The following is a 26,667-nucleotide window of genomic DNA, read 5'->3' on the forward strand; positions in this document are numbered from 1 at the left end:
CTAAGGTACTTACACGGCCATGTGTAAGCAGACACAGTAAATGGTAGCTTTCTTAAGGCAATCTTAGCCTCTTCCAGCAATATTAGATGAAGATTGGTAGGGTTAAAGGGAAAATAAATATATATTTGTACTCACACGGCCCAGTGTGAGCAGTTGCAGAGGGTTCGTTACTTTGGGGTTAAATTTAACCCATCCACATCAGTTGGCCGCGCGATGGGGGCTGTCCTTAAACTTCAGGTCAGCATAGGACTCAATCCCCAGTCTCAGGCGTCAGGCAGGGTCTCCCCCCGATGTTATGTTGTGTGGGGGGGGTGGGGGGAAACAAGTGAGGCACGATTTCAGTTGAGTGATTTATGGAAATACATTTATTATTAAAATCAACAACGAGACTCACATACATAAAGGATGGACCCCTGGCCTCCTCACGCAGTCCAGGATCGGGTGTTAGCAGCTGTTTGCGCCAGTCCCGCGTCCGGGATGCAGGAAGAGAAAACTGTTCTGCTAGGCTGCAAAGGCTGCTCTGCGATCTGGCTACGGAAGCCTCCGTGGGTCAAATTCAGCTGATGATTAGAGCAACGCGTTTCGCCGATGCATCGGCTTCCTCAGGCTCATATGATGACGTGGGGGGGGGGGTCTCCTAGCTTTATATAGACCCCCTGTGTAATCAAAATGCTGATTGGAGCTGGCTGTTTATTCCAAAGTCTTATTAGTGTTGAATTCAGCTTGGCTGTGCAGTTTCCAATGCCTGAATTCTCACTGTCCATATGAGATTGACTGTGTGCATATTGCACAACATATGTATTAACCTTCATATTCAGCTAATTAAAACCCCAAGAGCTCGATGGGTTCACTTGTCAGGGGTTACAATATGGGGATCATTAATCACATGTCAATTAAGGCAAAAATTATCTATGTATGAATAATTTAATTAATGCCTCCTTGGGTCCATCTCTTATGCCTTTATACATAATCATCTAAAATTACAGTTCTTATACAATCACCTCTAAAATCATTAAACAACCTGTGACATAAAAACTCAGTGGGGTCATGTGTCATTAATTATCATATGTGGTTAGCAACTCACATTGAATTTGGGTCGTTAATTCTAAATAAATAAATAATTAACGCTTCATTGGTTTTGACATACTTATTTAAAAGGTAAATCAAGATTACTACTTAATACAAATACAACTAAAATTCTTTAAAATTCACTAATACACATTTACCATATAATCAAAATATTCAAAGTGGATAGATCATAGCTATATAAATCAATAAACACTCTCTAAATAAATCATACTACATGTGATTTTTAATAATATTTACATATAAACACATAACATTTCTTATAAATATATTAAAATATAACCATTTTCATAAATATTTAAAAAGTCTTAAAAAGTCGGAATAAAGTCTGAAAAGAGGGAGAGGGACAAAAACAAACAAAACAAAAAAGTTTGTTAGATACCTTATAGGGCTAAATAATTCCTTCCTTAGCAGTTTGACATATATATCACACTTCTGCAAAACACTGTATTCCTCTAGGGATTCACAGGTAACCCATTGTGTTTCAGTTAAATGCTGCGATATCAAGGTCAACATTGAGACCTGCAGGGGACATGGATTTCAAACGATATATCCAGAACGTCTCCCTCTGTCGGAGACGCCTCAATCTATCTCCCCCTCTCCAGCTCTCAGGGACCACCTCTAATCCTCTGTAGAGTAGTCCTGAGGGGTCCCCCCCGTGATGTTGAGTGAAATGAAGTGGCACACTATGTGTAGTCAGGCCCCTCCTTATATTGCCCAAGTGCTCAAGTATGCGGACTCTAAGACTTCTTGAGGTCCGGCCCACATACTGTAGTCCACATGGGCATTCGAGCAAGTATACTACAAAGTTGGTTCTGCAGTTAATGAGTTGTTTGGTCTTAAATACCTCTTTAGTAACATTTGAACTGAAATGTATTTTGTCTGTCAGTGCGTGTTTACAGGCCTTACACTCGAAACACCTGAAAAATCCTACCGGTTTTGGCAGCCAGTTAGTACCCTTGGTTTCGGTTTCCTTCCTATATACACTCGGTACTAATTTACTTTTTATGTTTTCTGCCCTTTTAAAGATTACACGAGGTATTTCGGGCAAATAGTCTTTCAGTACTGTATCTTTGCACAGCACATGCCAATGTTTCATTAAAAAATTTTTAATCTTATGGGACTCATTGTTATATCTAGTAACAAATGGTACAATGTAATCTGTGTTATCCCTTTTTTGTTTTGGCACCATCATTTGCTCTTTATTTAGGTCTAATGCTCTTAAGTGCGCTGCCTCAATCACATCCTGCTTATAGTGCCTTTCCCCAAATCTGGCTTCCAAGATTCCTGCTTGTTCTTTATACGAACGGTATGTTATTTAACCATCTATGATGATGGCAGCTGGTGTTAAGCAAGAAATTGTTAGCATCAACTTCCTTGAAGAAGGTCTTGGTTTTAACAACATCGTTTTCAATGTAAATAGTTAAATCAAGGAAGTTGATGCTCTCTTTGCTTATCTCTGATGTGAAACTCAAGTTGACACTATTGTTATTGATATGGGTTAAAAAGAGTTTGAGACTCTCCTCACTTCCCTGCCAAATGATGAGCACATCATCGATGTATCTCCTCCAGAGGACCAGGTTTGCTCCATATGGGTTTCCAGACCAAATATTGGTCTCTTCCCAATGTGCCATGAAGGTGTTGGCATAGCTAGGAGCAAACCTGGTCCCCATAGCTGTCCCACACTTCTGCAAAAACATGGACCCGTCGAACCAGAACAGGTTGTGTGACAGAATTAATCTAATTCCGTCTAGCAGGAAACATTTCTGCTCCTGTGGAACCGAGGGGTCTTTATCTAAAGCAAATGCCACTGCTGCACACCCATCCTCATGCCTGATCGATGTGTACAATGACGTAACATCACAGGTTACCAGTAGGTAGTTCTCCTGCCATTGTAGTGTAGATAATGTGTTCAGGACCTCTAAGGTGTCTTTTAGATAGGCTTTCGCTCTGGTTGCATACTTCTGAAGGTATATGTCCACATATTCTGAAAGGTTCTGGGACAGAGACCCGATACTCGAAATGATGGGTCTACCCGGTGGTCTCTGGCGGTTTTTGTGAATCTTGGGTAAAAAGTAGAACACCGGTTTCACTGGTTCTGTTTTAAGCAGATAGGTGAACTCCTTTTCCACCAAGATTCCAATGTCCCTAGCTTCGCTTAGAATCTGTTTTAATTCCTCCTGGTACGCCCTCGAGGGGTCTTGTGTCAACCTCTCATAGGTCGTCCTGTCGCCCAGAATGCGAAGAGACTCAGAGAGGTAATAACTAGTGTCCATGATGACGACCCCCCCCCCCCTTTGTCTGCGGGCTTAATTGTGATGCTTGCCTAGTGTTTTAAGTGCTTGTTTTTCTTCCTTCGTAAGGTTTTCCCGATGTTTACTTTTTCTAGAGGCCAGTTCCTCAAAATCGTCCATGATAAGTTTATTGAAAACTTCCAGATATTGACCCTTACAGTGGCCTGGGTAAAAATTGGATTTGCTTTTGAGGTTGGAGTGTATAAACACATCCTTAGTGGTAGACTCGGACTCTAGTTGATCCGTTACTTGTGCAGTTTTCCCTTTAACCCTACCAATCTTCATCTAATATTGCTGGAAGAGGCTAAGATCGCCTTAAGAAAGCTACCATTTACTGTATCTGCTTACACATGGCCGTGTAAGTACCTTAGTATATATATCCTACCCCCTACCTTACCTTTGGAACTACTGCCAATATCATATCGTCTTTATATAGGCTTCTATAATCCCATGCTCCCCCATTGCTTGTTTGTTTTCATGTCTCCATAAGGGCTCTGGATTAACCCTTTTCTGGGGTCGAAGCAGAAATGATTTTATTGTTGGCTCAGAGCATCTAGAGAGCCGTTGTTGATTTGACTGCTTCACTGTAAGCACATTTTTGTTTTTAACTCGAGGTAAGCGCCTGTTTTTTTTCTATAATTACAGGGTTGCAAGCACCAGAGGGTTGCAGAGCTGACACTGTACCTTTACCCACAATGACCCCGGAGACCCTGTTTCATAGCTTATAAAGTTGATACATGGTATTAGTCTCACCACCTTATTCCTGGGGAAGAGACACAGGCATTTTGAATACATTTGCAGTATTATTAACCTGGCTGGGTTGCAGAGCTGACACTCTACAATTTCCAACTTGGTTCAGGGGCAACCAGCTGGGCCAAATACCTTTATTAATGGCCTGAGGACCCCTTCACCGTCACAGGTACCCAGGCCAATAATAAAGGTATTATGCCCGGCTTGGTGCCCCTGAGCCATATTGGGGAGTTTGAAGTGTCAGCTCTGCAACCCAGTAATGGCATGTATACTGTATTTAAATAAAAATGTATGTGTGTGGTTTACTGTTCCAGGAGTGCCAACCAGCGGAGATTCGCAAAGCATGAGTTTCAGAGATGATTTTACGGTAAAATATTGTCAGGGTGTGTTTGGGTAGGTGTTTGGGTAGAAGGGGGCCAGACTTGCAGGTTACTCCGAAACATGTACCCAGGAATCCTACCAGATCCCTGGGGACATGAAGACACAGATCACCGGACAAAATCCTCCCTTGGAAGCAGTTTGCAGCTCATTGCCAGATCTCAGCACAGACCAGAACAGTAAGACCGGGCAGGGGGAAATCACATTCCAGGGTCCCACGGTATATGCCCAAACTCCCAGAACTCAGTGTATGGGTTCGGTGTCTTTCCCACCAGGTACAAGGTGGCGAGAGTAAAAATGTTTTTCAATTCAGAGCCTGAGGAATAAAAGCGGCTGTGTGCTAACTTTTGTTAGGAAGCTCCTAGAGCGCTGAAACTTGCTGTGCGCGTAGTTCAGGGAGAAACATGGAAAACACCCATAGCATAATTTTTATACGTTTTTATAAAAATTAATGAATGAAAGTTCTCCTCAAATAGTGTATTAAACATGTTAGGCACATTTGGACTTTCATTCAGACCACCGGGGACCGGGAAATACTCATTTATTGTAGCCCCACTATGCGTCTAGTGACTCACTAAATGAGCTGAGGAGATGCAGCTCCGGACTGCTAAGAAATCCCGCTGGCTTGGTGCCACGATGTCTGTAAACTGAGTTGAAAGGGCTCAGTATCTGTCACGGTAGACCAGGACATACCAAAACATTAATACCGGGATTCTGGATTGAGCACAACATTGAGCACAACAAGGCGGGCAAAATAAATTGTAATTTATTTCCTTTTAGGACAAACACACACTCTTTAAAATTACACTGGATAAAACACTTACTGGGATGGGAAAACGAAATCAAATGTCCACGGAACGAATTACTTAGCAACAAAGTCTCTGTACACCCCTGCACGCGTGCAAGTGGGTGCGCAATTTGAGCCGTGCGACAATCCTTGGCTAGGGGCGCAACTTGTCCCCCCTATAGCTCCACAGGTAGGAATGATTTTGTAAAGTCCTTACAGGATTCGTTCGTGAATCCCCAGCTCAAACGAATTCTGCAAATCTTCGTTACGATGTAGTTAACCCCTCACACTCCGGAACCGCTGACGCTAGAACTTGGACGTTTCTTGGTTGATCTTAGATGAATCTGACAAGGACTGGGCTGCAGGCATTTTTATAGGGTTAATAGTCCTTTCCTTAACATACCCATCCAATCCTCCCATGGGAACAACTTTTCCCACCTATCTCAGACTTGCCAGTAGCTTGCAAAATGAGCAGAAGTTGCTTCCCGGTCTGTTAAGAGCATGTGTCATGGTAACACCTAAGCTGCTTAGCATACCGGGCCCAACCCTCTACCTGGTGACAGCAAGTCTGGGGTTTCTCTACCAAGTGTGCAGTGCCCATACTACGCACCGGTATCTGAGACACAGCAATATCCTGGCCACCTTAACACCTAGGGTCTCTGAGGCTTTTAAACTCCAGACTTCTCTAGACACTGGGGCATCAACTTAGCAGGGTGCCCTTTGAAGTTCGGAGATGAAAAATCCCTCAGCTCATTCATCCATAACATATTGACATGTTAATGGATGTATTGCAGGGCCAGCAGAAACGGTTCCTGCTTTTACAGTACATTTTAAAATACATTGACACACAGTTTATTTTTATATATACCTTCTGTGTGTGAGAGAGATGTAAAAACCATATGTATGTGCATGGTATACTTTAAACTAGCTGCACTCCAAAAATTAGAGTGCTAGCTCTCTCCTAGCCGGAATTAGGGACTTAATTGAACAAGCTTTGTGATGTGGTCTGCGGGTTTCCACTTGGCGTACAATGTAACGCTGCTCGCCAGGCTCGGTAACCGCAGACGGATTCCATCAATTAAGGTCAATTGGATAACGAGACTGCAGGATACATTGTATCATTCTGAGCACTTCAGCTAGACCGCAGACCACTTATCCACTTAACTTTGTGGTTAAGGCTTTCTCTGAAGTGGCTGGGGTTTAGGAAGTACTTCAGAACTTCAAAAGCACTCGCAGACCGCAGGCACACTTATTCAATGTATGCTTAGCTCGGCGCTAGCAGATCCCCCTTGTGTTGCAAACACAATTGGCACATTTTACATACATTCACAGTACTGCAGCTAGCTTCTGCAAAATGTGGACAACCAAGATAGTGTAGGGGAAAACATGGTATTATGGTGACCATACAATTTAACACCTTCAGTCCCAACAAGGTTCAGGGTTAACCAGCCGGGAATAATACCTTTATTATTGGCCTGGTTAACCCTTCACCGCCACAGTGTCCCCAAGGTGTTAGTCGGGAGTACCCCCATCCTAGTGTAAAGTCCGGGCCGTTTGGCAAATGGTGGCCAGCCCAGGCTTAGTGTCGACTGGTAGATAGGCTGGGTTTCATATGCTAAGGAGCAAGGGTGCTGGGTTGGCGCATGCCCTTAGCAGAATGAGAATCCCCCTCTGCCAGGGTTCCAAAGTATTGGCAACTCCAGGATAGGTGGGAAAACTTATTCCCACAGAGAGATTGGCTGCACTGGTTAGAGATAAGGATTTAAGCTCTATAAGAATTCCTGCAGCCCATCGGGAATCAGATTCATCTAAGGATTCATGAAAGAACCATTTTAAGATTAACAAGATTCATGCAAGAACCCTGTTAGATTTCGTAAGGGTTAAATATTCCAAGGGCCATTACAGCGGTGGCAGAACGAAAGAAGCAGCGCTGCTGACCGAGGACACTTCCAAGCAGTTTCTCGTGCAACTCCTACTCCTGGGAAATTGCTCCTAAAGAGTTTGTTTTACAACTTTTCATTCTGGAAACCAACTATTTCATTTGCCCCATCCCAGTAAGTGTATTTTGATTGTAATTGTGTAACATTGTGTGTATGCACATTCGTGAAATAAATTACAATTTATTTTATCTCCTTGCTTTGCTCAATCATATGATCCCGGGTATAAATGTGTTAAAAGTGCTAGTCTCCCATGACACTTATGTGAAACGCATACTGTGCTGTCTGTGTTTTCCAGGGTTATGCGGTCTTTGCATGTTTTACGTACTACACATCATTTATGTGTTACACCGTATAACGCATGTATGCATGTCACGGCTGGTTGAAGAATTGTCTGCACATGCGCGACAGAACACATTTCAAAGTTTTCCTTTTTGAGTTACTTTTTAATCAGTATATACAAAAACACCTAACCCAATCCCTCACCTCGCTACATGAACCACATTGGAAGGAGCCGTTAGTAGAAAAAGATTTTTTACCTATGCAAGTCAGGTCACTGAGGGAAATATAGGAGCTCACAGTTCTTGCCCTACGAAATACACATTTTGGACCTGACCCGATGTATTTGTTCAGAACAGGGTACATGGATAAAATATTCCAATGTCTAGAAATGATTGCTCTAATATTTCCACTTTGTTTATTATATTGTGAAATAAAGAGTGGACAATTGTTATTGAATTTAATATGTCCCTGTGGATCTGGACCACTCCTCTTATGAGTGCTAGTACATGGGTCAAGACGAGTATGTCTGTCCTTCCAAGTTGGTATTAAGGACGATCTCTCTGTATTCAAAGCAATCTAAAATTCCTCAGTAATGCCCTTCATAGAGTATCCCTTATCCAAAAACCGCTGGGCTAAGTCCTCAGACTGAGAAAGGAAGCACTCTAATGTTGAGCAATTCCTTCTCAGCCTGAGGAACTGTCCCTTGGGAACAGCCCGAATGACCTGGGGTGGGTGGCAGCTGTCCGCCCTCAGGAAAGTGTTCCTTGAATTTTTTTCCTGAACACGTCTGTCTGTATGACTTTATTAATATCTACAAAAAACTGAAGATCAAGAAATTCAATAATGTGTGGGTGAAAATTAAGAGTGAATTTAAGATTATAATCATTATTATTTAGATACTTAACAAAGGAGTGTAGTGCAATAACGTCCCCTTTCCAAATAATAATTAAATCATCCACAAATCTTTTGTAAAATATAATATTTTTACGAAAAGTGTTCATCCAAGAAAAAATAAATTGTGATTCCCACCACCCCACAAAGAGATTTGCATAACATGGAACAAAGCTCGTGCCCATAGCAGTGCCAATTAATTGTAAATAAAATTTGTGATTAAAAGTGAAGAAGTTGTGTGTGAGAAGAAATAAAATTGCATCCAAAATAAAAGAAGATTGGAAAATTGACATTTTTGGTATCTCAATAAAATGGCGGACAGCCTCCACACCATGGTCCTGTTGTATAACTGAATAGAGGGACACTACATCAAGTGTGACCCAAAAGCAATGATCGTCCCAGGTGACAAATTTGAGTTGACTCAAGAGATCCCCTGAGTCCAAAATAAATGAGGGTAATTTCCTAACAAAAGGTTGGAGGAATTCATTAACATATCTAGAAAGACCATCTCCCAAAGATCCAATACTAGAGACAATTTGCCGACTAGGAGGGTCGGCCAATGTCTTATGGATCTTTGGGAGATGATGGAAGATAGGAATGATGGGATGGGGCTGAATAATGAACTGAACCTCATTACTAGAGAGAACTTCCATAATGACACCTGAGTCTACAAGTTCAACAAGAGCTTCCAAATATAGTGAAGTAGGGTCTGTAGGTAGTACAGAGTAGGACGAGATATTGTCAAGTTGGCGTAATGCCTCCCTGACATAGTCATCTCTACTCTGCACTACCACAGCACCTCCCTTATCAGCACTTTTTATTACCAATGATGAATTGTCTTGAAGAGACTTTAGAGCTACATGCTCATCCTGGTTCAAGTTATCCTGATTAATGCGTGAAAAGGAAAACCCTTGAGCCAAAAGACAAAGGTCCCTTATAACCAAATTTTCAAACATAGTCAGAAATTGACCTTTAACATGAGTGGGGTAAAAAATAGAGCTCCTTTTAAGACCAGAATTCCATTCAGAAAATGTAGGAATAACATATTCATTTGATATTTGTTCAGAGAAAAGGTCCTCCATGTCTTGAAGAGCACAGAAATCCCCAAATGTGTGCAGGACCCTGGACTCAGGTGGAATGGTGTCAGGTGAGGGGACATCACCCTCAGTAACTGGTGGTGTCCCACCATCTAAGCCATCCACTAGTCACAACATCCATTACATCATCATTTTTATCAAAGAATAATATGAATTAAAGCTCCATAAAAATTTCAAATATCTGGACAGTATTATTACCCTGGTTGGGTTGCAGAGCTGACACTCTACAATTCCCAACCTAGTTCAGGTGGACTCAGCCGGGCCACATGCCTTTATTAATGGCCTGGGGACCCCTTCACTGTCACAGTGGCTAAGGTGGCAAACGTGTGCATGCCCTTGGCTGATTCAGAATCCCCGCTTGCCCGGCTTCACAAGACTGGCATCGCTCTGATAGGCTGGTTAGAAAGTTCCCACGCTGGGATTGTTTGCAGTATTTTGTGAATGGACACCAAAATACTATAAGAATCATCTCAGCCAATCACCTGGTGAGATTCTGAGCGCCAGAAGTCAAACGGGAAATTCGAAACAACCAAAAGATGCTCTTGTAGAAATAGCAAAGAGAATGGCTTCAGAAAAACCAAGGCAAAATATTTTCCCACTTTTTGCGGCCAAGTTCTGAGAATTGAACGTAGTGGTCGCGGCTGGGATTTCAAACCGATTTTAGTTCCAGTATGTTTGGAGCTGAGTCCCGGTCAAGTGATTTCAAGTCCTCCGGAGAGAAGGGAGTGGTGGCATCTGCAACTTCATGCCGATTTGGGTTCCAGGGCATTTTGGGCTAAGTCCCAGTCAACTAAAGACTCTTGTTTAAGGTGCCAAATAGCTAGGAAAGTCTAGTTTTTTACCCCAGGCCCCAAGTGCTTCACAGCACGAAACGCGTAGGAGTGGTGTTCCCTCCACCGTTTTTTAATGCAGCTCTAATAAATTCATTTTTTATTTGCCACAAGACCTGTTCCTTGTTTGCTGTGCGCCACACACATTACTTGGATATTCTACGGACTTTGGAAGCAGCTGCACGCCTGAGGACACACAGGGGAATACAGTGAGTACTCTTTAATCTTTATGGGCCATCCCAAGAAGGAAGGAAAGTTATGATACTTTTTCCTCATATACCCAGGGAATTATTGAGCCAGGACATGGAAGATTGAAAACTATGTTATACTACATTAATATTTCCCCTGTGTGATTACCTCTTTATGAATGTATTTAAAGGACCTAGCATTTGAGCTCCTACTAATACCCACATACATTCTTCTAACAAAGAGAAACTCGTAGGTTGCGAGCTCTCAAAACAAGTAGTGACTTACACACATTACACAAAGCTAAGAAAAGCACAGGTTCTCTCTGTCGCTTAGATTAGTGCCACCAGGTGAAAATGAACAGACTTTCAGGACAGTACCGGTCAAGGGACTGTCCCCGGATAGTCGCCCGGTGTGACCTCGGGTCGGGCAATGATGGTGCTGGAGGAGGATCTCGAAAGACATGAAGAAAGTATAGCTTCACCTTAGGTGGTTACAACCTCATCTGCAGTTGCAGGGTCCACTAGCCCCGCCAGGGGACCAGAGGTTATTCCAGTCCTGGAGGAAGTGTAGACACAGGAGGAGAGTGGGGTTGTCGAGGAAGCGGATGGGGAGCATGATGCAAGGAGTGGAGCCGTGGTAGCCTCTGAGGATTCGCCGTTCTGGTTCATCTCTCCCCTCAACCCATTCTTGCCCCTCTGATCTCCGTGGTACCATAACCAAGCAACCCTTCGGTGGTACTTAAGCGTGGCATGTGGGTACTGCATGGACCCATCAGTCTCTTCCCTCTCTTGACTCAGAGGGTGCTCCGGTTCCTTGGAGCCTGACGCGCGGCACGTGCGCGGTATCCTCGTCGGGCTTCAGTCTCTGCCCCTCGGTCCCACCACCGTCCTGACATCAGACCTGCACGGCGTGGCTTTGCTCTGCGCTCCTCCTCCGTCCCCGCCACTGGTCTCCGCCCCCGTACTCACGCGGGTGTAGTGAATCGCAATGACGGCACGCAAATGGGTCGCCTTCGTGATGCGCGGGTTGCGCGCGATGCATTCTGATGCGGTTGCAATTGACTGTGTAATGGGACGCACCTGCATGATCCAGCAGCCTATCCTGTACCGCACTCCTGCTTCCTGGTTGACTCCCATTGGTGGGAGGTCATATAAATATGCTCTCAGAGCTCGAAGTCATTGCCGAGCATAACTTTTGTTAGTGTGACGCTGAACCTCACCTCCTGGAACCTGTCTGCCTGATCTTGCTGCCTGACCCTGCCTGGATTCTACTTGTGACTCTCTCCTGCCCTGACCTTGGATTGGATACGACTACTCTGCTTTCTCCTGCGCTGACCCTGGTTTTGAAATAGCACGACGCTGCACTCTCCTGCACTGACCTGGCTTTGGCATTACGACTACTCTACCCTCTCTAATCCTGACTCCAGCTACGTACCCCAACGATCCTCCACTCTACACCCCTGGACACGGCAAGTACCTTGTTCATGCTAAATTCTATAATCCTGATCCGGCCTGCACGACAACCTTACACTCTAGACGCGCCCTTGCGGTTGTGGTTGGCGTTCTATCCAATTCCCTACCTCAGCCCTGTGGTTGCGCCTCGTTTGTGGTGAGCTACGCGTTAGCCCCAGAACTTGAAAGGCAGAAAGTCAATGGCCGTGAGAAATAGATCAATTGATGTGGGAACTTGGTGAACTTGGGTTCCCACAAGAAAGCTTTTCAATTAAGTGGGCTAACTCACGAACGGAGACAGCCAGCACCCTGATTTGTGGTGCAGGTGTACATAAATAAAACACTTACATACATACAGCTCAACCCCCGTTAAAGCGCTGTCCTCGGGGGCCACCCGATCCAACCACGCTAGAACCGAGGTCGTGCTAAAAAAAAAATTAAATGGCCGCCGTGCGCCCAATCGGGAGGAGGGAGGAAAGAGGTGCCGGAAGCCCTACACGTCCCCCACCAGCCAACAGGCCCACCAACAGTGGCCCTCCAAGTCCAGCCGCAGCCTGCTTCTTACCCCCCCCACAGGCATCCACACGGTCTCTCCACCCCCCCACCACTGGAATCCACCTCCCTCCCCCCAACCGGCATTACCATCCCCCTCCACCGGCAACAACCTCCCACCCTCCGAGGCCCCCACACCTACCGGCCCGCCGCATCCAGAGACCCTCCGTGCCCGCCCTCCACTCCTCCATGGCATAATCAGTTTTGGGCCTAGCCCATGCGGCCCTCCGAGCCGCAGCCTGCTCCTCACTCGACCCCACCGCACCCGGCATCCATACGGTGTCGTCGTCCCCCCTGGCATCCACACGCCCCCCCTGCATTCACCCCCCTCCACCCAACCAGCATTACCATCCCCCCCCACTGGAATCCAGCTCCCCCCCTCCCAGGCCCCCACACCTACCGGCCCGTCGCCTGGCATCCAGAGACCCTCCGTGCCCGCCCTCAGTCTGTGTGTCAATGACACACCAATCCTACGCGGCACAACCAGTTTTTACCTAGCCCACGTGGCCCTCTGAGTCCCAGCCTGCTCCTCACTCACCCCCCATACCGGCATCCACACCACCCCCCCTACTGACACCCCCCCCCCCCTACCGACACCCCCCTCCCTACCGACACCCCCCTCCTCCTCCTCCTCCCGATGCCAGCTCCGCTCCGATCTCAGCAGCTGACACCAAAGGTATGGAGGGGGAGTGGGGGGTGTTGTGTGAGTGTGGTGTGAGTGTGGTGTGCAGTGCAGTGTGCTGTGAGTGCAGTGTGCTGTGAGTGCGTGCAGTGTGCTGTGAGTGCAGTGTGCTGTGAGTGCAGTGTGCTGAGTGCTGTGAGAGTGTGCAGTGTACAGTGAGAGTGTGCAGTGTACAGTGAGTGTGTGCAGTGTGCAGTGAGTGTGTGCAGTGTGCAGTGAGTGTGTGCTGGTGCTGGGAGTGTGTGTAGTGGGCTGTGAGTGTGTGCAGTGTGCAGTGTGCAGTGTGCAGTGTGCAGTGTGCAAAAATTATTATTATTTTTTTAATTCAGGGTCCATGCTCAAACCGCGTTATAGCGGATCGCGCTATAATGGGATTGAGCTGTATAAAAATTACAGTTGTGGTACACCCATAACATGATGTTTTAATAAAGTGTATAATACCGTGAATTTAAAATGTACAGGCAGGAACTGTTTTCTGTAAGTCCGGGAAGAAATCCTTTGGCATGTACAGTGACTGCCCGCTTTAGTCTAATGCGGCCGCCACCGCGGGTAATTTTAAACCCCGTTCAGACGCGGGCTTTTTTTTTTCTCAGCGCCGCTGGCGCTTCTATTGTTCAGCGCCATTCAGCGCTGATTGAAGAAACGGCCGCACGCGGCCGCAAGATGCGGCTGGCGCGTGGCCAATTTCGGCGCGAGTATTTAAAAGACGGAGAATAATGCGGTTAAGCTTTAGAATAAGCTTGGCCGCAGCAGTAAATATGGTAAGGGTGCATGAGCTGAGGGTATTTTCCTTCCTGCATTTCAAAGAGGTCCCACTAAGTGGGAGCCTCTAAGTCTAGGGAAAATGCAGGGATGAAAAGCCTCAGAGATCCAAGGTGTGAAAGTGGCTGGGATGTTGCTGAGTGCCAGATCCCGGCACCTAGCATGAGCCATTTGCACCTTAGAGCCAAACCCCAGACTAAGGGTCGCCAGGAAAAGGATGTATTCCAGGTATGCAAAACCGCATGGGTGTCAAGTGAGCACATGCGCTTTGCAAACCAGAAAGCCTTTTTGCCCGGTTTTGCAAACTACGGGCAAATTGGAGATTGGTGGGTTAAGTGTTCCAACAGAGGGGATTAGGCATACATGTTAAGGATCGGCTTGTGAACCCTATAACTGTGCCCGTCGAACTATCCCCAGTGTGATCCAGATGTGATTCATGATGTGACTACGCTCTACGCAGGATTTCGTTTAAGTACAGCGGTAGCAGTTCAAGGACACACGGGGTTAATAACATCGCAACCAAGGATTTACCCCAAACTCCGGAATTCGTTAGCCCTTGTGACTCCCAAACGAATTCCTACGAAATTCCTTTATTTGACGAAGTTTTTAGATCAGCAACTTGCGATCTAGTCAAACGGACTTGAACCAGAGACTGCATTTCTTGCGCTTTCTTGAAAAGGACATTTTATTTTGTTTCCCCATCCCAGTAAGTGTTATATTAAGTGTATTCTAAGGCTGTCGTGTGTTTGTCTATTAAGGAAATAAATGACAATTTATTTTGCCCTCCTTGTTGTGTTCAATCGAGAATCCCAAAAATATAAAATTGTTGATAAGTACTGGTCCACCGTGACAAGAAGGGAGTAGTTGTGTCTGGAACTTCATGTTCAGCAGAAGGATGTGATCACAAGCCTAACAGCGTGAACAAAAAAAGTCTGTCCGCAACAAATGAGTTACTTCTATCTATGTAAGCAAAATATGTGAAATAGGGAACAAAGGTAGATTTCAAACACAAAGTAATTTTCATACTACAGTACATACCAAATATTTTGTCTATGGATACATTAGATGGTAATGTGCAATTAAAGATGGTAAACTGCCTTTTCAAACGTTGTGGAATATCATTGCGTCCTGCTCCAGGATGTATCATCGCTGCTATAATCTGAACGTCAACAATTGTAGTGAAGTCTCCAGGTTTATCCAGACTATACATTCCTTGCATTTCCATCATTTGGCGAACTATTTCATTGGTTACCTTTAAGATTAAAAAACATATCAAAGTAAGACAAATTTCAATTAATGATGCAGGCTGATTCTATTTAATTATTAGACAGGAAAGTGAGGTGTGTATACATGTTGCAATATATTGCTTTAGCTTACCTTGTGAGGAGTGGGTACTGGTGTCAGTTGCAACAGGATCAAAAACCACAATCTCTGCTATTTTAGGCAGCAGCCCTGTGACCTAAACCAGCTGCTGCTAGCGCCACTGTCACTGGCTATTAGAATACCTCCCAGGTATCTTAGGTGTGCTTCTTTTTTGTGCACAAGTAACATTTATCTGGCAACCAGGAAGTGGCAGTGGTCTGCTTTTAAAGGAAGCCAGGGGGAGGGAGCTACAGGTATGAGCAGCAAGAAGTAGAGCTCAAAAGTATACTGTGACAGTGGTGCTACCCAACAGCTGGCTTAGCTCAAACTGTGATGGTGAGGGAGTAACCAGGCCATCAATAAAGGTATTATGCCCGGTTGGTTACCTCTGAGCAATATTTTGGGGTTTAGTGTCAGCTCTTGGACCCATTTGTTGTACATGAAATGTATGTCATTGTGCGACAATAAAGAATTTATATGTGTTTTACCTTTCCAGGGGTGCCAGCAAGCAGAGATTGCTGGCTATGAGTTTCAGGGGGGATTTTGCGGAGAAAGTCTTATCAGATTGTGCCTAGATAGTCGGGGTCAAGAGTTGCTGGGTGCCCCAATAATGTACCCGGGTGTCTGGTCGGGCAGCCCGTATATATAGGCACAAGGCTCCGGTCAAAATCCTGCTCTGTAAACACTTTCGTGACTCACCACTAGGACTCCCTGCTTCAGCATAGACCAGAAAGGTAAGTGGGGCATAGGTGTGTAAAGTATCCGCAGAATGATACTGGGGTCCCCCCAGTAACAGAGGGATCCCAAGGTCAATGCCCGGTTACCCAGAACCTGTATAGAGGTTCTGTGGGTACTCCAACCATATATGAGGTTGCGATGGTTTTTAAGAAACCTAAGCCCGATTTTCAGTGTATAGAGAAAATATCCAAGAAAATTAACCTGCGCATTTTGTATTATATTGTATGTCTTTATTGATATAACTCCAAACGTGTACTCAGCGCTTCACAAAGATTACAGTACAGGGAATTAAAATACATTAAGTGCAGCAAAATCAGACAATAGGAAAGGAAATCCATGCCCCGAAGAGCTTAGAATCTAAAAAGGTTTGAGGGGAAACTTACAGAAACAGCAGGTGAGGGAATAAGTGATGTAGATGGCAGTGCTTGGCCACAATGGGTGGTAGGAGTGATTGTGGGACAGTAGCCATGAGTGCAGCCATGAGTGGGATGCTTAACCCTTTCCGGTACAATGTCGGACTATAAGACGACAAAATATTTTGCCACTTGCGGTCCAATGTCGGATCGGGAGGAGGAGAGAGGAAGATGTGTAGTGAGGCGCCGGCTGCAGCACAAGTCCCCTGCATTCCCCTTCTCTCAGCAGCCGCACTGATCCCTGCTCCTCCCCCCCCACCCAGCCCTGCACCGATCGCCCCCCCCCCCCACAGACCGCACCGATTCCCACAGGCAGACAAAGCAGCTGACATCGGAGGTGGGGGGGAGGGGGTGTGCGTGTGTGGTGAAGTGTGTGCAGTGTGCGCAGTGAGTTTGTGCAGTGCGCAGTGAGAGTGTGTGCAGTGAGTGTGTGTGCAGTGATTGTGTGCGCAGTGAGTGTGCTGTGCAGTGCACAGTGGGAGTGTGTGCAGTGCGCAGTAAGAGTGTGCACAGTGAGAGTGTGCGCAGTGAGAGTGTGCGCATTGTGTGTATGCACAGTGAGTGTGTGCGCAGTGAGTGTGCACAGTGTGCGGTGAGTGTGTGCAGTGAGTGTGTGCACAGTAAGTGTGCGCAGTGTGCGGTGAGTGTGCGCAGTGAGTGTGTGCGCAGTGAGTGTGTGTGCAGTGAGTGTGTGCGCAGTGCGCTGAGAGTGTGCGCAGTGAGAGTGTGCGCAGTGAGCATGTGCGCAGTGAGCGTGTGCGCAGTGAGTGTATGCAGTGTGAGTGTGTGCAGTGAGAGTGTGCAGTGAGTGTGCGAAGTGAGAGTGTGCACAGTGAGTGTGCACAGTGAGAGTGTGCACAGTGAGTGTGTGCGCAGTGAGTGTGTGCGCAGTGAGTGAGTGCCGTGAACGGTAAATGTGCGCAGTGAGTGTGTGCGCAGTGTGCGGTGAGTGTGCACAGTGAGAGTGTGCATGGTGAGAGCATGCACGGTGAGTGCGCGCACGGTGAGTGCGCGCACGGTGAGTGCGCACGCAGTAAAAAAAAAGCTGTATGTGGTTTTTTTCCGAAAAATAAATTAGACTTTCTGGCGCACTTAGTGAAAATGAATTGGACCGCAAAGGGTTAACTTGTGGGTGAGTTTTAAGGTTAGTCAGTATTAAATCAGAAGGTTAACACCATTTACAGGGGAAGAGATGGAAGGGAGGCATGGGTGAGATCAGGTGTGTTTGTCTTAGTTCAGGCTTTGGGGAGATCCCCAGCAGCAGCAAGGAGTAGATAGAGGGTTTGAAAAAAGGATTTGTGTGGGTGTTTTTTATTCAGGGGTAAAGAAGTTGTTGGGAGAGAGGTGTATAAATAATGGCGCAGTGGGGAGTGGGGAAGTTGTAGAGAACAGAAACGCTCACAAAGGAGTGAGGAAACAGTAAACAGACAAAGCAATAGGGAGGACAAAGTGAGATGCAGGAGAAGAGACAGTCCAGGTATTGGAGGATAGAAAGAGTACAAAGAATCACAGAATTGTCAGAAAGTCAAGTTTTCACAGCTGCAGACTTGTTATTGTGCAGAGTCCAGATTTCTCCTAATCTTCACCTCCAATATCAACTCCAAAATTAACTCCAGACACTTTCAATCTTAAACTTTGAAATGTTTCACAGCCAGTTTTTTCATTCTACCCAAAGGACTTAGAAAAAACACGTGAAAAGTATATTTTATTACATTGTGTTTTACAGGTATATATGCTTGTGCACAGAAGTATGAGCTGGGGACTTCCAGGTCCAGGGTGCCGAGGTACCATGTTGCTACCAAGCTTGGTGCCACAAAATCTGCTCAGGTACCGGACATGAAAGCCTCAGAGGTTGCCAAGGTGTGAAAGCCATTTGGGCAGCGAAGTTAGCCTCAAGTACTTGTGAGGATTCGGGGGGTCACGACGGTCGCAGCGTGACCTCCCCTCACCTCTCATTGCTCCCGCTGCTGCGGGACGTCTCCCTTGTCGGTCCCGTCCGGTCCCCGTGGTTGGGGGACTCCCCCCTGGTCCCTGGCGGGCGGTCGCTGTTCCGCGGGCACCTGCGACTCTGGCAGCTGCTATCACTCCTGGGCGCGCGCTCCCCCTCATTACGGAGCGCGTGCCGGACCAAGTTAATTTACTCACTGCTCCTGCAGTGAAGCCACGCCCCCAGCTCACACACAGGCTGCAATCATACCACAAAGCTGCTCACCTGCATTCTCCTCAAGGCAGCCTATCCAGGACGGCTCCATGCACTCCTCCAGGTCTGCCCCCTCTTCCTATTCGCCAGCCGCACTATATAATGCCTGTTTTGCCATTCCCACATCGCTCGACATAGTCTCTACTTGCGGATGTCTATTCTGGCTCTCTCTCTTGTCTTCGTTTATTCAGGTTACGACCCGGCTTGGCGGAATTCACTCTCTGGCTCTGGACCCCGGCTCCCACTTGACCTCGCTGCTTCTCACGCCCCTCAATCTCAGCTTGGACCCCGACCTTTTGGATCTCTCCTCTCCCAGACCTTGGCTAACGGCAACGACTACGTCTCTTCTTTTACCGGTACCGGCAAGTATTGCTACAGCTATTTGCACCTGGCCTGGCAACGCCAAAACACCACACTCCGGACACACTCCTTCTGCTGCGGGTGCGTGCACATATACGTCCCTATCTCAGTATAAGGGACGGGTCTGGTCTACGGGCAGCACCGGTGTAACATTATGTCGAGCCCACAAGACGCAGACCAGACTGATCTGGCCTCTATGATGACGGCCATGTATCAACAAATCCAGGCCTTAACTGATCAGATGGTTCTTCTCACTCAACAGGTACAGGAACTTTCATTTCAGGCACCACCTGTGGCCGCACCGCCGGCGCAGGTAGAACCGGTGTACGCCGCGACCCCAGGCCCGAAGTTTCCGACAACTAAGCCGTACGCGGGGGATCCGCACGCCTGTCGTGGATTTTTCAATCAATGCGAGATCCAGTTTGAGATGCCCCCGCAGCAGTATTCCACTTGTCGTAAGAAAGTGGCATATGTTTACAGCCTACTCACGGGAAATGCGCTGGCATGGGCCTCCCCGATTTGGGAACTACATCCCGAAATAACCCGAGATTACGTTGCCTTTAGACGAGACTTTCGACAGGTCATCGATACCCCCGCACGCCAAGAAACTGCCTATGACTCTTTGCTTCAGCTTTCACAGGGACGTCGGTCCGTGGCCCAGTACGCCTTGGAGTTCAGTACCATAGCAGCCGAGACACGATGGGACCAGGAGGCCTTAGTCTCAGTCTTCTGGCAAGGCTTAACGAATTCTGTGAAGGACGAACTCGCCTCACAACCCAGGCAAGGACTTCTGGAGGAACTCATCTCCCAGGCCATTTGAGTGGATCAACGTCTTCAGGTACGCCGCGCTGAACACCAACACCCCCGATTTATGCCTTTCCGTGCCCCTTTTCCCAGGTTCTCTTCATCCACGGGACCTGCCGTCTCCCCGCTGCCCACTCTGGAGGCTCCGGAGCTGATGCAACTCGGAGTCCAGCGTCCTCGGGCACCGATATGACAATTTCGCCAAGCCAGTGGGTTATGTTACTACTGCGGATCTTCCGAGCATCTGGTCCGCGAATGTCCACTATGTAAGGGAAACAACCAAGCCCAGTGAGTATGAAGGGGCTCTCCCTGGGTGCTAAATCTCCTTGTCCCCTTTCCAGTAAGGAACTTCCAAAAAGTTGACCATTCCCGTCTCCCTCTCTGGTCCTACCTTCTGCACCTCCACAGCGGCATTTATCGAGAACTTGAAGCGGGGCTTTATACGGCATTCCAATTCGCCCGCGGGGGCTGGATTCTTTTTCTTTAAGAATAAAGACGGTACTCTCAGACCATGTATAGACTACCTGGGTCTGAACGGCATTACGGTGAAGAACCGTTACCCACTCCCACTCATCTCTGAACTCTTCTGACAGACTTCAAGGTGCTAACCTGTTTTCCAAGCTAGACCTTCGCGGGGCATATAATCTCATTCGCATCCGGGAGGGCGACGAATGGAAGACCGCATTCAACACCCGTAGCGGCCACTACGAATATCTCGTGATGCCCTGCGGCTTATGCAACGCTCCGGCGGTCTTTCAGGACTTTATCAATGAAATTTTTCGGGATGTCCTTAACCGTTTTGTAATTGTTTATCTGGTTGACATTCTTATTTTTTCTAAGAATCTACAGGACCATGTTAGCCATACGAAGTTTGTGCTCTCCCGCCTCCGAGAGAACCGCTTGTTTGCCAAGATGGAGAAGTGCCTCTTTCACCAGTCTACCACCTCCTTTCTTGGGTATATTATTTCCAACAGGGGATTGGCCATGAATCCAGAGAAACTGAAAGCCATAGTGGATTGGCCGCAACCCGATTCCCTCAACTCTATTCAGTGGTTTCTAGGATTTTCCAATTATTATCGGAAATTTATTCGCAACTTTTCCACCATCATCGCTCCGATCATGGCACTGACCCAAAAAGGATCTGATCCTTCGTCTTGGTCACCTGAGGCAGTCACGGCTTTCAAAACATTGAAACAAGCATTTGTCTCAGCTCCCATCCTCCGACACCCGAACACCAATTTTCCATTTACCCTAGAGGTAGACGCTTCGGACTGCGGGGCCGGCGTAGTCCTATCCCAGAGATTTTCTCCCCAGGATAAACTTCACCCTTGCGGTTTTTTCTCTAAGAAGTTTTCTCCAGCTGAGAGGAACTAAGACATGGGCAATAGGGAACTTTTGGCTGTCAAGTTGGCCCTTCAGGAATGGAGGCAGCTTCTGGAGGGGTCAAAAGAGCCGTTCACGATTCTCACGGACCATAAAAATCTTTTATACAGTAAGAGTGCCCGCCGCTTAGGCCCCCGTCTAGCCTGCTGGTCATTATTTTTCTCCAAGTTTAATTTTATTTTGTCCTACATTCCCAGCACCAAGAACGTCAAGGCGTATGCCCTCTCTAGACAATATTCTTCTGAAGAGAGACGGAGAAAACTACCGAGTCCATCCTTCCCAAGCAAAAGATCCTCGCGGTCGCTGCATCAAGAATCTTGAAAAAATCATCAAGTCTCAAAAACGCCTTCCAGTGATCTCGAGGTACCAAAGGACACCTTGTATGTAGAGCCCAAGTTTATTCCTGAGATTCTGGATTGGGGGCACGCTTCCCGTTGGGCAGAACATCTGGGATTCAAAAAAACATTGGACCTCATCCGTCGCACCTTCTGGTGGCTCAATATGGCCAAGACCATCCTTGAATTTACTCGGGCCTGTCCGGTATGTGCACGCAATAAGATTCCTCGTCAGAGACCCCATGGCTTCTTTTGCCTTTACCCATCCCGGAGCACCCCTGGTCCCACATCCATGGACTTTATTGTCGAATTGCCTAGGTCGAATGGCATGAACACTATTCTAGTAGTGGTGGATCGGTTTTCCAAGATGGCACATTTCGTTCCTCCCAAAGGATTACCCTCCTCACCCACCCTAGCCGATATTTTCTCCAAAGAGATTTTCCGGATCCATGGCATTACCACATCCATCGTATCGGATCGAGGCTCTCAATTTGTTTCCAGATTCTGGAGGACCTTCACCAGAAGACTGGGCATTTCTTCTTCTTTTTCTTCAGGATATCACCCTCGATCTAATGGGCAGACCGAGAGGGTTAATCAATCTCTCGAGAAGTATTTAAGGTGCTTCGTCTCTGACTCCCAGGATGACTGGGCGGAATTACTTCCCTGGGCTGAGTATGCCTTTAATTCCTCCAGGAATTAATCCACTCGTGAGATGCCTTTCTTTATTAATTACGGATTCCACCCGGCTCGCCTGCCTATTTCCAATATCTCCTCTGGAGTACAAGCCATGGATGAACACATTTCCCTCCTACAGGACTCTTGGGCTAGAATTGAATCGGCACTTCAAAAGGCCTCCCTGACTTCGAAAATCCAGGCTGACCGTCGTCGCCGACCTGCACCCAATTACAAGCCAGGGGATAAGGTTTTGTTGTCTACCAAGAATATCCACCTCAAAACCCCTTCCCCTAAATTGGCACCTAGGTTTCTGGGCCCATTTCCTATCATGGAGCAGGTAAACCCGGTGGCCTTCCGTCTTCAATTACCTCAAAGCATGAGAATTCCTAATGTTTTTCACACATCACTTCACAGGCCGTTCATCTCCAGTCCCCTCTTTCCGGACCACACTCTTAAACCAGATCCAGGGCAACGAAGAGTACGAGGTCCAAGCTATACTAGATTCCCGTCTCTCAAGGGGTAAGGTCCATTTCTTGGTCCATTGGAAGGGCTTTGGACCCGAAGAAAGATCTTGGTAGCTCTTAAAGACATTCACTCACCAGGACTTCTCAAACGCTTCCGAAAAAAGTTCCCATCCAAACTGTGGGAGGATCGTACTGAGGCTGACCCTGAAGGGGGGGTACTGTGAGGATTCGGGGGTCACGACGGTCGCAGCGTGACTTCCCCTCACCTCTCGTTGCTCCTGCTGCTGCGGGACGTCTCCCTCGCTGGTCCCGTCCGGTCCCCGTGGTTGGGGGACTCCCCCTCATCCCCGGCGGCGGTCACTGTTCCGCGGGCAGCTGGGACTCTGGCGGCTGCTATCACTCCTGGGCGCGCACTCCCCCTCGTTACGGAGCACGCGCCGGACCAAGTTAATTTATTCACTGCTCCTGCAGTGCAGCCACGCCCCCAGCTTACGCACAGGCTGCAATCATACCCCAATGCTGCCCACCTGCATTCTCCTCCAGGTCTGGCTCCTCTTCCTATATGCCAGCCGTACTATATAATGCCTGTCTTGCCATTCCCACATCGCTCGACATAGTCTCTACTTGCGGATGTCTATTCTGGCTCTCTCTCATGTCTTCATTTATTCAGGTTACGACCCGGCTTGGCGGACTTCACTCTCTGGCTCTGGACCCTGGCTCCCACTTGACCACACCCCTCGATCTCAGCTTGGACCCCGACCTTCCGGATATCTCCTCTCCCAGACCTTGGCTAACGGCAACGACTACGTCTCTTCTTTTACCGGTACCGGCAAGTATTGCTACAGCTATTTGCACCTGGCCTGGCAACGCCAAAACACCACACTCCGGACACGCTCCTTCTGCTGCGGGTGCGTGCACATATAGGTCCCCACCTCAGTATAAGGGACGAGTCTGGTCTGCGTGCAGCACCGGCGTAACAGTACTCACGTCCTAGGATGAATGTAAGTCATTGGCCACCATTTAGCCAGCCCAGACTTTGGGGAGCCTAACTCCGTGGGTGGCTTCTGACTGACAAGTGGCAGAGGTGCCAGGTTGGCGCATGCCCTTGTCAGATTCCAAATCCGAGCTTGCCAGGCTTAGATAGACTGGCAGCGCTCTGATAGGCTGGTAGGATTCTTCCCACGCTTCAAATGGCTGGAGTATTTCATGAATGAACTCTGAAATACTTTTAAGAAACCCTCAGCTAATCCGGGCAGGAGATTCAATCAGATTCTAAGCGCCAAGACAGCAGCGGCAAATTCAAAATCACCAAAAGATGCTCTTGGAGAAATAGCATGCGAGTCGGCTTCAGAAATTTCAAGGCGAGAAGTCCCCCTTTTCGGGGCCAAGTTCTGAGAATAGAATGTAGCGGTCGGGGCTGGGATTGAAATCCGAAAAGAGTACCAGGACATTTGGTACTATCTCCCGGTTAAGGGATTTTGGCAGCTCCGGAGCAGATACAGCGGTGGCGTCAGGTACTTCATGCCGATTTGAGTTACTGGACAATTCGGGACAAGTCCCGGTCAACCTAAAGACTTTATTTTATGTGCCATTTCACCTAGGAAAGTCCAGTTTTGTAGCCCAGACCCCCAGTAAGTGTGTTTTCTTCTGTATTTTGTAATCCACTGTGTGTACGTCTGTTTCTATGGAATAAATGACAATTTGTTTTACTATCTTGTTTTGCTCAGTGAATGATCCCGGTAAAAAGGTGTAAATACCTGGTCTCCCATGACAGGCTCTATTTACTGGTGGCAGTGGTGGGATCATTGAGCCCTATGCTTTAAAATCCTATGGGGTCTTATAACATAGAGAGAAACTCGTAGATTGTGAGCTCTCAAAACAAGTAGTAAAGTACACACGTTTTACAAAGTTAAAGAAAGCACGGGTCCTTCTGTCACTTAGTTTAGTGAAGTCCACCTGGTTAACCCTGACTCGTGTGTTAGGGTTTTAAAGTGTCAGCTCTGGGACCCAGGTGTCGAAAATGTGTTACTGCAACTGTATACTAATTTTGCGACAATAAAGATTTATGTGACTTTTGCCTTTACTGGGGTGCTGGGATCGGGAGATTTATAGGCTGTAAGTTTCAGGGTGGGTTTTTTGGAGAAAGTCTTTACAGAATCTGGCTATGTATCGGGTCCCAAAGTTATGGAATACCCCAAAAGTTGGATCCGAGGATTGAGTGAAATTCTCGGATACAGCCAAGCACATTACTCCACCAAACTCTGACTCTGGAAGCGTTATTACGGCTTACCGCCAGGATCCCTGCTGCAGCATCATCCAGACAAGGTAAATGGGTATGAAAGGGTTAAACTATATATGCAGCGATTCACAGAATCCCTAGTGCAGCAGGGGTTCCCCAATATAGCAGTGATACCCAGATACATGTCCAGGTACACTGAACCTAGTGTAGGGGTTCAGAGGTTGCTCCAGCTGGGTTATAAAGCTGAGCAGGTTTTGCAGTGTCTAAAAGTTTTTAAAAGTATTTTCTCATGTGTGACAAGAATGAGGCTAGTGATTGTAGGAAATATATACACTCACTCCATCCCTGACACCAGAATAGAAACTCATAACTTTTAGCACACAGAAACAGGACACAAAATATTTTATTAAATGGTTATAGTTTAATGTGAATATGTGTTGGTAACCTGTATATGAACTGAGGGATTTTCTAAGTCATGGATTCCAGCCAGCCCAGATGGTGACCAAGCTTGGTGCCTCTGTGTCTGTGTGGAGTCTGTACTTGAAAGCCTCAGGGATGCCAAGGTGTTAGAACAGGAGGGGTACTGCAGTTCTGCCTGAGTACCCAAATCCTGGGCTAACACAAGGCTATCCGGCAACCATTTGCCCATCCCCAGACTTTGCAAAGTCTGGACAGCGGGTGGACTCAGTATGCAAAGAGACAGAGGTGCCAGGTTGGCGCATGCCCATTTGCAGACTGAGAAAAAGTGCCCGCCCTGCTTTACAACCCAGCAAATTGGTGATTGGCTGGCAGGAGAATTGTATTGTATTGTATGTCTTTATTTATATAGCGCCATTAATGTACATAGCGCTTCACAGTAGTAATACACATGGTAATCAAATAAATAACAGATAATATAAATAACAGGTCATGGAAATAAGTGCTTTAGACATAAAAGTAACATTAAGGAAAAGGAGTCCCTGCTCCGAGGAGCTTACAGTCACCGTCTAATTGGTAGGTAGGGAGAACGTGCAGAGACAGTAGGAGGGAATTCTGGTAAGTGCGTCTGCAGGGGGCCAAGCTTTATATATCATGTGTCCAGTATAATCCACAGTGCGATTCATATGCTTCTTTAATTCCCACGCTCTGATAGGCTGTTCAGGTTAGTGAATGAAAGCCTGAAAGCCTTGAGAGCTTGCAGCCAATCAGGAGCGCAGATTCCAAGCACCAAACCAACAGTGGCAAATTCAAAGATGCTCAGAACTGAATAGACGGAAGTCAGAAAAGTTTCTAAGTCCAGCTTTTTAGAACATAGCGGTCGCGGCGGGCATTGCATGACGAAAACAGTTCCAGGACTTTTGTGAGTAACTACCGGTCATTGGAAAGTGCTCTGAAAAGGTAATCTTAAGGAATTTCGTTCCGAAAACGGATTTAATCGTTAGCCCCATTCCCAGCAAGTCTGTTAACCTTGAATTGTGTAACTTTGTCTGTCTGTCTTCTACGAGAAATAAATTACCATTTATTTTACCATCTTTTTTCGCTCAATCAATGATTCCGGTAATAAAAAGGTGTTAAGAAACCTGGTCTCCCGTGCCACGTGCCACCAGGCGAAGAATGGACAGAAGATCAGACCAACCCAGAATTGTCGCCCGGTGTGAGAGTTATGGTTTGCCTACTGACGGTCGGTTGAAAACATTGCTTGAGGAGGAACTTGAGAGTCATGAAGCCAGTATTGCTTCACCTGAAG

General features: G+C 47.0%; 1 protein-coding gene across 4 annotated transcripts in view; it reads right to left on the reverse strand.

The window, feature by feature from the left end:
* DNAH8 (dynein axonemal heavy chain 8) overlaps positions 1-26,667 on the reverse strand; it is a 1,091,167-nt gene that overhangs the window by 311,237 nt on the left and 753,263 nt on the right. For all 4 annotated transcript variants that reach the window (XM_075598772.1, XM_075598771.1, XM_075598773.1 and 1 more), the window contains one exon: positions 15,007-15,215. In XM_075598772.1, coding sequence (XP_075454887.1) covers positions 15,007-15,215 — 209 coding nt within the window. The remainder of the gene's footprint in view (positions 1-15,006; positions 15,216-26,667) is intronic.

This window comes from Ascaphus truei, chromosome 4 (genome assembly GCF_040206685.1).
Source record: "Ascaphus truei isolate aAscTru1 chromosome 4, aAscTru1.hap1, whole genome shotgun sequence".
Taxonomy (NCBI): domain Eukaryota; kingdom Metazoa; phylum Chordata; class Amphibia; order Anura; family Ascaphidae; genus Ascaphus; species Ascaphus truei.